The sequence below is a fragment of the Chelonoidis abingdonii genome, chromosome 1, assembly GCF_003597395.2.
Source record: "Chelonoidis abingdonii isolate Lonesome George chromosome 1, CheloAbing_2.0, whole genome shotgun sequence".
NCBI classification, from domain to species: domain Eukaryota; kingdom Metazoa; phylum Chordata; order Testudines; family Testudinidae; genus Chelonoidis; species Chelonoidis abingdonii.
The window spans coordinates 303,779,115-303,791,345 of record NC_133769.1 but is presented as its reverse complement, the minus strand read 5'-3'; the positions used below and the strand labels follow the sequence as shown (position 1 = coordinate 303,791,345).

General features: G+C 43.8%; 1 protein-coding gene across 1 annotated transcript in view; it reads right to left on the bottom strand.

Moving 5' to 3' along the window:
• DIAPH3 (diaphanous related formin 3) overlaps positions 1 to 12,231 on the bottom strand; it is a 560,319-nt gene that overhangs the window by 478,185 nt on the left and 69,903 nt on the right. The window contains exon 4 of the mRNA XM_075061558.1: positions 4,117 to 4,221. Coding sequence (XP_074917659.1) covers positions 4,117 to 4,221 — 105 coding nt within the window. The remainder of the gene's footprint in view (positions 1 to 4,116; positions 4,222 to 12,231) is intronic.

The window sequence follows — 12,231 nt, the reverse complement described above, 5'->3', positions numbered from 1 at the left end:
GGGTGGGGTTTGAGGTGAACTGCAACACGCAGCCCTTGGAGATAGTGTTGAGGATTCATTGGTCCAACATTATATGGGACCACTCCACACGGAAGGCAGATAAACAGTTGCAGAACACAAACTTTAATAACTGGGGGGCTTCCCTAGCAACAGGCCCAGTGGCCCCCACAAAGAGTCAAAATTGCCTCTTTCCCTGCCTTTTGCCCTTCAAGGGGCCTGGCCATGGGGCCAAGTGGGACTGACGTTGGGACCTACACCTCTGTTCCCTCGGTCTCTTGGGCAAGGGCTCGTATCTGCTCCTAGCAGGGGGAGCTGAAGCCTGCAGCGTGGGCTTGCCCTTTGCCGGAGGGACGTACAGGCCCAAGGTTTGCAGGGTGGTGTGGGAGTCTTTCATCCCATGCAGGTGGACATCAGTTTGGTTCACAAACAATGCTTTCCCATCAAAGGGAAGGTCCTGCATCAAGGACTGGGACCCTGCAGATAGTCCAGACAGGAGAAGCCACAATGCCCTGTGCATGGATATGGCAGAGGCCATCGAGCGGGCTGCTATTCTGGCCATGTCTGACACCGCCTGGAAGACTGCTTTAACCGCTGCCATTCCTTCCCTACCAGAGCCCTAAACTCTTTGTCTCACTCCAGGAGAAGACGTTCAAACTTTGTTAGGGACCCCCATAGGTTGAAGTCATACTGGTTCAGTAGGGCTTGATGGTTGGCAACTCTGAGCTGGAAACTTGCCAAGGAATAAACCTTCCTGCCAAATGTATCCAGTCTCCCGGCATCCTTGTCTTTGGAGGTGGGTGCGGGTTGACCCTGACATGCCTGGTCGTTAACTGATTCCACCACCAGGAAGTTAGGTGTTGGGTGAGAATACAGGTACTCGTGGTCCTTAGCTGGCACAAAGGTATTTCCTCTCCACTTTCTTGGAGATGGGGCCAAGGAAGCTGCGGTTTGCCACAGGGTAGTCAAGATATTGGCTACCCCCAGTAGAGAGGCAGGGCCACCCGGCCTGGTGCTAAGGACAAGAGCACATTAAAAAGGAAGTCAGATGGCTCCTCTCTCTCTTCAGCCCGGAGCTGGAGATTGGATGCCACCCACTTAAGGAGCTCCTGATGAGTCTTGAACTCCTCCTGTGGGACGAGTGGTGGTGCCGTTATGGCCTCCACCGGTGCCGGTGAGGGGACCAGCATGGTGCCTAGGGCATCGGGGTACCAGTGGGTCAATGCAGAGGTCAGAGTCTGGGTGCGATGCCGTCGGCTTGAGACTCGTTGACTTTTCCATCTGCCGAGGAGAAGAGGCCGAAGGAGCCTGGGACGCTCCGGCCACTGAATGAGATCTCGCCTGGGTGGGCATCTGCGGCCATGGAGACCATTAACACCACTGCCCCTACCACAGTGTACTGTGCCACTGACCGTCCTCGGGGACAGGTGACGCAGTTTGTTCTTGCTGAGCTGCACGACTTGGAGATGGGTGGCTGGGTGCCGATGCTGAGGTCACCATCGATCGTTCAGTACCATAGGAGTGGCGAGCGCGATAGTGCCTGCGGCAGTGCCTTCCGTGTAACCGGGACCCCGACAACAAGGATCAGTACCTGTCCAAGGTGCTGCTCCTGTACTCGCCCCGTGAGAGGAGTCCTGCATACGATGCCTGGTAGAGCGGGAACTCGAGTCACAGCGTCGACGCTAGTGGTGTCAGAATAGGCTACAGTAGCTGCGACACGAGGAAGAGCGTCCGCGGCGCCTGTGTCCCTGGTCACAAGATGTGGAGGAGCCCAGAGCTTTCCGTGCAGGCGACGAGCCGGTCGGCCTAAGAGGAGTAGATGGCTGGCGCTAGCTGTGGGAAGATCACATCAAGCGAGGCAGCGAGCAGTCCTCAGAGTGGAGACTGTGCTGCATCAGGGAGATCTGCTGTGCTCCCAGTGGCAGCTTCTCTCGAGATCGAGGGCCCGTCTCAGGCGGCGCCCTGGGTACTGGGAGGGTTAGGATGTCACGCGTGTCCTGTGCAGCCTCCGCTGTTGATGGCATCCTCACCGCAGGGGAGACATGCATGGACGGGATCGGGCTGCTCCGCTTAACGCGAGTCGGAGGCCTGGGTCCCAAGGGGGATTGTGGGTTACCCAGCTCGGGTCCTGCCTCACACCTTTCCTTCTCTCAGCGCCGCTGAGTCTTCCCTTGTTTCTTGGAAGGGGAGCAGTGCCGGCTAGTGGAGGGGACTTCACTCTGCACCGAAGAGGCGGTGCCGCGCATCGAGTCTCTTCGGCATGCTGCTGCCGGGGTCAGCCCTGATTCCATTAGGAGAGCACAAAGCTTAATTTCCCTCTCCTTAGTCCACAGCTTGAATGATCTACAGATCATGCAGTGCTCACTTACATGAATTTCACCCAGCAGTGGAGACACCAAGTATGCAGGTTGCTTCTTGGCATAGAACTGTGACAGGAGATGCACGACGCACAGGGCATGCCCCAAGCCCAATCAACTAACTTGAGAAACTATTAAACTATTGGAACAACTGTACTACTAAGGCTAACTAGAGAAGCTGCAGCAAGGCTGGAGCATGAAGTTCCGACTACCTTTACTGGTGGCAAGAAGGAACTGAGGGCAGGGGGAAGGGCGCGACTCCCCTTATAGCGCGATATAGAGATGGCACTCCCGGGGTCACAGTGGTGCTTCCTCCGTATGAGTACTGCTAAGGGAAAAACTTCCAGCACTGGTGCACGTGGCGAGCATGCACACCTACTGTGGAATACACATGAGTAATCACTCAAAGAAGAATTAGTATTTCATTCATCTCTTGAGTCACTAAATTAGAGTACCCAAAAATTTTCCAATACAAGTACAACTTGTGTCACAAAAACTAATTCAAAATGTAGAACTGTTTCACACTGGATTCAGTTGAAAGACTTCTCTAAAATCTTCCAATATTTACTTTATTTTGACATCTTATGTTTCATCTAAAACATCAGTTAGGTTTTGCTATGTGAAATAGGGTGGCTGCGGCAGATGAAATTCCTACTCGTGTATTGTTTCAAGTAGTCACAATCCTTACTACAGTCCCAGTTGGTTCCAACAACTCAGAAGAGAAACTCTAAACCTCAATGAAAAACTTCTGCTCACAGTGCAGTGGTGGTGAAAAAGCAAACTAAGTGTTAAGATGCATAAAGAAGGGAGTGGAAAATATTGAAAATGTCATTTAGATAAATCAGTGATACAACCTCACCTGGAATACTGTGTTCGATACTGGTTACAAAAAGGAAACAATAGAAATAATGGGGAGAGACTGAGTAAAAGCAACAAGAATGACTGGAGTAAGAAAAATAGTTGCTATGAAGAGAAACTGAAAAGAATCGATTTACATTGAAGAGAGGGTAAATAGTGACATCATAAAGGTACACAAAATAAACAACAGTACTGAAAAAGTGGATCAGACATGTCTAGTAACCTTGTCAATTCTATAGTAAGGGTAATAATTAAGTTGAAGAGTGGCATATTTAAAAGTGACATGGAATTTTTTTTTCACAGAATGCACTAGTCGTCTGTGGAACTCATGGCCTCAATAATCACCAAGATCAAGAACTTGTAGGATTCAAAATAAAAATTCAACATTTGTGTGTCTATATGACCGCTATTAGACACAGAATACTAAGTTAGATGGACCCTGGCCTGTTCCAGTATGCACCTTTGATGTTGCTAAACACTGCACAAATTGAAAGTAACAAACAATACAGAATGGAGTATTACAGTCAAGTGTAAAGGATCAACGAACCACCAAGTAAAAACAAAGTTGTTTTAAAATAGTACTGCAAAGTAACACTACAACTGAAACTTCAGACGTTTGCAAGGGAACTTATTTTCCCCAACTGACAGTTATACCTTTACCTTACAGGATAAACTCAGCCCAACATATACAGACAACTTCCACTGTTACATAAAGATGTAAAAAAAAAAAAAAAAATTAAAATCTGACCCTTTAGGATATTTGCATCCAAGGATTGATATTAGTCCAAAAAATTAATAGCTCAATTAGGCATTATCATCCCTCCAAACATAAATGTAAAAGTAGTAAGTACATTAAACTTTTCATAGGCATATTTTTAGTGTATTTTAGAAGTGACATACTTACAGCCTTCGAAGCAGTACTGATATATTGCATCACCATTTCTTTTTTGGTATTGAAGTCCTTTTCTCGCAATGGTGTTTTTCTGTCTTCATTTAAATTCATGTCTTCCTACGGAAAAAAATTGAAAAACAAAACTTGTGTCTGACAATAAGGATCTTAATGAGGTCTTACACTTTGCTGAGTAGGTATATATGAACAATTAAATGGGAAACTTAAGGAAAAAACCCTATGTAAAAAACAGAATACTAACAAAGAGGAAAACTGAAGAAGAATCAAATACAAAATATCCACTTAAGCAATTTAAAACCATGAAATAGGGAAAAAAGGAGAGCGCAAAATATAAAGTTAAGTTAAAAATTAAAAGAAGTTCTCTTTAATTTAAGGAAAATGTGTCATGATTTTACACACCCTATTTGGCAATTTCAGTATCACCATACTGAATAACCTTAGTCATGTAGGGAATTTGCAGTGCAGCAGCACTAGCAGTGTAGTAGTCCCAAATTAATCTCATCCTAGGAATCGCATGCAAAATGGACACATTTCATTGGATCTAGTGTTGGGGTGGGAGACCAATATGTTTCAGATAGATGCAAACAGCACAGTCACACTACCTCCTCCTCAATCACCCAAAATCGTAAGGCTCTTGCAAGAATACCACAGAGTTGGAACCATATGCAACAAAAATCAAGACTGCAGTATCAGTCATTTTGGAAAATGTATGAAAGATTAGGGCATAAAAATTATCTTTGCATGTTTTGTAGAGAAAGTGTCACTGCCTTTTGTTATTCCTCTAATTAGACACCCAAATTGCAATCATCATCTGCAGTTCAGTGACCACATAGCAGCATTTTTCTCCCACATCTGCCTCTGTCAAGAATATTCCAGCTTATTTTTGGATGCAGATCTTGCTACTAACATCCATGCCTGTCAGTGACCATGAGATGAGATTACGGCACTGCATCCAGGTACATTTTAAATAGTTTTGAAAACTGAAGTTGGTGCATAACTTGCTACAAACAGAGTTTCCTGTCATGAGCTCATTATGCTAGTGCTCTGGAAACTGTACTATCTACCTGTGAGTTTCCACACATAGTTTTAAGTTACTGATTTGGTCTATGAAGGTGATTTAGCACCTGCCTATGTCAGAGGCAGCCTCACTCCGTCCCATATTATCTTATCCTTTTATACTGCAGTATCTAAGTGCCTTCCACATAAAGGTTTTGCAGCATTTTCTAAAGCTCTAGCTTCACCTAAGCTCATCTGGAAATTTGGTCTATAGCTAGATTTCCCTCCAGCCAACAATTTTGTTCCCAGTTCTCACGCACTTAATCCTGGGATCTGGAATCTGCACTATCCTAGAAGGTTGCAGCATCGCAGGAGTTCATAGCTCAAAATTTAGTCTTTAACATCACTGAGGCTCGATCTGTTGATCCCTTTGATATTAAGACAAAAGCCTTAAACCAGCATCAGAAGCCGACTAGGGACACAGTAGAGCAGTAGATCAACCTATTTACCATTGGGGGCCACATCCAATACTACCTGTATGGACCTGAGGATGTCACATGGGCCACAGTCCTGTGCTGATTGGGCCACAAACGTCCTGCGGGCCGAAGCTTGAGAATCACTGCAGTAAAGGGACTCGAGCACTGGCCTGATGTGCTCGTTGCTGCCTAAACCGTGGAGAAGGTGGGCAGGCACATTTCTTGCCAGCTGGAGCCTGCGCTTTGTCATCTTCACATTCAGATTCAGATACAGTGAATTACAATAATCCAACCTTGAGCTGACAAATGTATGTATGACTGTGGCCAGGTCCTCAGCTGAGAGCAAGTTATACAGACACCTTATAGGCCGACTGTGAAAGGAGGCATTTTTAGATGTTGACACTACCGGGTCATCCAAGGCTACTGAGGACTGCTGCAGCTATTTTCAGATTAAACTCATGAGATGGATCCCCATCAGCTCAGGCAAGGTGACTGCAAGTCATTCTACAACTGCCCCAACTTCAAAATTTACTCAGCCTAATCAAATAACCCACATCTCTGTTGGTCCTTCAAGACATGCTGTGAGCCAGTCTGTTCTCCTTGGCTTTTAGGAAATGAGAGGTGCAATGAGAGCTACAATTTTGTGATATGGCAGGAAGTAAGTATTTGGTTTTCATTATTTTTTTTTATTCAGTGAATTGTGCGATGTACATAACTATATTACACCCTAAGGATCTAACAATCTGGTGCAGTAAATGAGGTCTTTTTTTTGAGAGACCCAAAAGCAGTACACCAAAGGATCTATTTGTAATCTCATTTGTCCCATCCTTGAGGTTTAAAATATTTAGCCATATTCCCATGCAGAACATAACGTCCAAATACAGTTAAAGTTACTTTTCATTCAACACACTTTCCAGAATAATATATTCTTTAAAGGAAATGGTACCAGGAACCATTCAAACTAGGGTTGGGTTTTTTTAATTTTTTTGGGGGGGGCGAGGGGAGCACCATTTTCTTTTCATGTTACATATGTTGAAAATTTTATCACCACCACCACCACCACATTGGCCATTGAGGCACCATCATTGATAAGCAACCCACCAATTGTCTCCACTCCAATGATTATGTGTCAGGGCTTGAGTCTCCGCGAAGTCCATTCCTGAACACTCTGTTATGTTGTCAGTTCATCTCTTCTTCTGTCTACCTCTTCTTCTCTTCCCCTGTCCCTTGGAGAATCATCTTGAATAGGCCAAATGATCTTGTTATATGACCGTACCGCTTCAGCTTGCGCTTCTTCACGGTCGTCAGGAGGGCTTCATATGGCCCAGCGCACTGGGTGATGATGTTGCGCAACTCTTCATCAATGACGTGGTCGAAGTAGGAAATGCTCAGGATTTTACAAAAGCATCTCATCTCTACTACCTGTATTTTCCATTCAAGTTCTGCCGTAAGGGTCCATGTCTCGCACACAAAAAGAAAAATGGAGATAACCAATGTGTGCAGCAGTTTCAGTTTGGATTCCAGGGAGATGTTCTTGTTACTCCAGATTGGCTTTAGCTTTGCCACTGCTGCTGCTGGTGGCACTGTTCTTGCCCGAATTTCTGCCACGGATCCTTCATCAGTGAGAGTTGCCCCCAAATACTTGAACTATTTCACTGTCTCCAGCTCTTGTCCATTGATAATGATATGTCAGCTGATCCTCTCACTTCTGTTGGAAATCAGTGCAGAGGAAATCAAGCTGATGACCATGTCATATTTTGCAGGGCTTTCATCCAATCATTTCATAAGTTTGGCAAGTTCATCTTCGCTGCCTGCCAGGCCATCAATGTCATCAGCGAACCGAAGATTTGAGATTGTTCACACCCAATGCTGATTGTGCATACGTGATCTTTTAGGACATCAGCCATTATGCACTCCAAGTAGATGTTCAACAGTGTGGGCGAAAGAAGGCAGCCTTGCTAGACTCCAACAGTGGTGCAAAACCACTCTCCTACTGTGCAATTGACAAGAACTGCACTCCTGGCATTGGCATACAGTTGTTTAATGGTAAGAATAAGCTTATGACCAACAGTGTACTTCCTCATGGGTGCCCAGAGAGCTTCGAGCCATACTCTGTCAAATGCCTTCTTAAAGTCAACAAAGATGTGGTAGATGTCCTGCTGGTGTTCTAAGTATTTCTCATATAGAACATGAAGGTTGAAAATCTTTTCTGTGGTACTTCTTCCAGCATGAAAGCCAACCTGTTCTTCAGCTATGGTATTCTCTGCTTGTGGCTTCAATCTGTTCAATATGACTTTCAACATCACCTTGCTAGAATGGCTGATCACGCTTATGGTCTGGTAATTTTGACATAATTGCAGGTTGCCTCTCTTTGGCAGAGTGTTGATTAGTGACTTTGTCCACATGGAGGGCCACTCAGCAGTCTGCCAGATCTTGTTGAGTACATGTATTACTATTTCTCCTCCAAATTTCATCAGTTCAGCTGGGATGTAGCTTTTCTGTTCTTGAGTGATTTCACAGCTGTATCCACTTCTTCATGCAGTATTGGAAAGTCATCCTCCTCTGTTGAATCGGGGCTGCCTAAGACACTAGGATCTCCTTTTGTCTGGTGATTGTATAGATCAGAGCAGTAGTGTGTCCACCAACTGAGGATGTCCCTTTCTTCTGTAAGGCTGTTCCCTTCTTTGTCTTGAATTGCATTAGCTGTGGTCCATCTTTCCTTCAACAGATCTTTGACAACCTGGAAGGCTTGTTTGCTACTTTTATTATTGATACACTTCAATTTTAGAGCATTGATTTTCAATCCATATCTCCTTGGCCACCTTCATTCCATTCTTAATCTTTCTGCCAATTGCTCTGTATTTATCAACTCCCTCAGTGCTGTTCTTGTCTCCCAAGTTCTCTTCTAATGTCACACATTTGTAGTATTTCATTTGTGACCCATGGTTTTGTCTTCTTATGATGTTTCCCAAGGATGTCCATTGCTGCCTCATTCATTACAGCATTGAAATTGCTGGTCACTGTTTCTACGTCTTCCTCTAGAGCAAGAAGCGGGGCAAATTTTCCGCTGACCATTGCTTGGAATGACTCTGCAATATTTCCGTCTGAGTCTTTCTAAATCAAACTTGCTTCTGGTGAACTTTGGTCTGATGATTTCCCTTAGCCAGAGCCAAATATTTAGCATCCAAGGTCATGATCATTTCCAATATCAACACCAGGGAAGCTCCTTGTTTTAGCTCTGTTAATCCCAGAATGAAATTGGTTTTGCACCATAGGGTAGTCGATCTGGCTGTGATGTGACCATTAGGTGCGTGCCATGCAGATCATCTTGATGCTTTACAGTATACTAGTCACGTCTGCCCTGGTGGGAGATGGATGGCGCATTCATTAATTTACCTGGGCTGTGATTAATCTGCTATAGACATCGTTGCCTTGCTCATCATATGGTGTGTCTTGGGCACATTTCTAACCTGGCAGAGCCCATCCCTCTCCAGGCAGCCCCTTTTTAAGCCACCTCTAAAGACATGCAGAAGGAGCAGTGGGCCTATTCTGTCCCTGGACCTACAGGGGAAAATTTACTCTGAGTAAAACAAGGATCAAGTGCTCTAAGGGCCTTATATATATATATATATATATATATATATATATATATATATATATATATATATATACACACATTTACCTTTCTTGCTTATGAAATTCACTGAGCCCACCATTTCTTAGTGGTTGTAATAGGTTTTAATTTTATGTAACAAAAATTATTGTAATCTATATACTGAACATTCTTTCTAACATATGATCCCTATTTGTTCTCCTGGAACTGCCCTAGTCTTTGCAGGCTGACTTTTGCCCATTTAAACAAAAACAAAACAAAACCAAAAAAAAAAAAACAAAAAAAAAAACACATTGTCTTCTGAGGATACTTTAGACTGTATCCAGCTGTTCTTAGAAAAGGAGAATTCTATCCTTTTATAATTCTCAAAACGCCACTATCTTGATATCCCAAATAGAGCTGGTCCATAAAAAGATCTTAGACAAGAAACAAGATATCTTATCCTGACCTGATACTTATCTACTCTCAGAGCCAGGACACCCGAGAACTAAGCTGACTAAGTCAATTGCAATCGGTACAGAAACTAATCAAAGAAAGTCTTGGGTCCCACTGAGAGGTTACACACAGAGAACAGAACCTAACTCTCCAATATGGCAATCCCAAATTGCATCTCCTTTGTGACGCAGTCTTTCAAAGAATCAGACAACTTTTTGCCCTTGACTATGCTACCCGTGAAATGAGATTACTCATGCATAGGAAAAACCTACTGTTCTTGCATTATGCATCCTTTAAGGGCTGGTTAACAGGGCTTCTATTTCTTTGACCATAGAATGCTGTTCTGGGAAGAAAGACTGCTGAGCAGAGATGGGATCCACCTATCAAAGACGTCGACTCTCTCTGGATCAGACTAACTAATCTAGTGAAGATGGCTTTAAAGACGGCTTAACAAGGGCAGGAAACAAAAGCCCACAGTTAAGTCAAAAACATGGAGACCTGGGAGAAGGGTTGGAATCGGGGGAGTATGGCCAATTATATCAGAAACAAGGCAAAGGCAAGAGAGAGAACATAGAGGGGAAATCAAATCAGTACATTAGATGTCTGTATACTAATGCATGAAGTGCAGGGAATAAACAGGAAGAACTAGAAATGACAGTTGGCATCACAGAAACTTGGTGGGATAACACACGAGTGGAATATTGGTATAGAAGCATACTGCTTGTTCAGAAAGTATACACTTAGATTGAGGTTGAGATGGAAATAGGAGACACTTGTTGAAAATCTCTGGGTAACGATAAAAGGCTAAAAGCAAGGGTGATGTCATGATATGGGTTTACTAAAAACCACCTAATCGCGGAGGGAGAGGCGGGGGAAAGTGGATAAGGCCTTTTTAAAAAGACATCCTAACAAAATCATCCAAAACATACTACTTAGTGGTGATGGTTGACTTCAACTATCTAGACATTTGTGGGAAAAATACAGCAGGGCACAGATCATCCAATGCTTTGGAGACAAGTTTTGATTTCAAAAGATGAAGAAAGTAACTAGCGGAGAAACTGTTCTAGATTTAATTTTGACAAATACAGAGGAACTGGCTGAGAATTTGAAAAAGTGAAGGCAGCTTGAGTGAAAATGATCATGAAATAATGGAGTTCATGATTCTAAGGAATGGTAGGAGGAAAAACAGCACAATAAAGATAATGGGTTTTAAAGAAGGCAGACTTTAGCAAACTCAGGCACTTGATAGGTAAGATCCCATAGGAATCTAGTCTGAGGGGGAAAACAGCTCAAGAGACTAAGCAGTTTTTCCAAAGAGACATTAATACGGGCAAAAGAGCCCTCTATCCCAACATGTAGTAAACATTGGAAGTATGGCAAGAGACCACCCTGGCTTAAGCAAGAGATCTTCAATGATCTGAAACTAAAAAGAGAGTCCTACAAAAAGTGCAAACAAGGTCAAATTTCAGTGGATGAATATAAACAAACACCACAAGCCAAGACACAAAATGAGACTAAACTAGATAGAGACAAAGAGTAACAAACAAGAAAACATTTTATAAATACATTAAAAGCAAGAGGAAGACGAAGAACAGGGTAGGCCCCTTAGCCAATGAGAGGGGAAAGAAAACATAAAATGCGAAAGCGGCTAAAGCATTGAATGACTTTGATTCCGTTTTCACCAAAAGGGTTAGTAGCAATTGGATGTCTAACATCATGACCACCAGGGAAAATGAGGTAGGATCTGACACTAAAATACGTTAACAAGTTAAAAATTACTTAGACAATTATCAGAGAAGTAGCCGTGTTAGTCTACAACTAAGTCCTGTGGCACCTTAGAGACCAGGAGTTGGCAACCTCTGGCACAAGGCTTGCAAGAGTAAGCACCCTGGTGGGCCGAGCCAGTTTGTTTACCTGTCGCATTGGTTCGCCATCCCAGGCCAATGGGGACTGTGGGAAGCGGCGCAAGTGAGGAATGCACTGCCCGCGGCTTCCTGCCACCCCCATTGGCCTGGGATAGCGAACTGTGGCAAGTGGGACAGGTAAACAATGCAGCAGGTAAACAAACTGGCCCAGCCCGCCAGGTGCTTACTCTGGCCAGCCGCGTACCAGAGCCTGCCGATCCCTGTTATAGGCCAACAAATGTATTGGAGCATAAGCTTTCATGAGTGAATAACCACTTCGTCAGACATGTGTCTGACGAAGTGGTTATTCACCCACAAAAGCTTATGCACCAATACATTTGTTGGCCCAGAAGGTGCCACAGGACTCTTCGTTGCTTTAGACAATTATTTGTCTTCAAGTCACCAGGTCCTCATGAAATACATCCTAGCTTACTAAAGGAGCTGACTGAGGAGATATCTGAGCCATTAATGATTATCTCTGAAAACTCATGAAAAATGAACAAGGGCAAATATAGTGCCAATCTATAAAAAAGGGAATAAGGACAACCTGGGGAATTATAGATCAGTCATCTTAACTTCAGTACCCAGAAAGATAATGGAGCAAATAATCAAACAATCAATTTGCCAACACCTAGAACAATAAGGCAATAAATAGCAAGCATCATGGATTTTTCAAGAACAAATC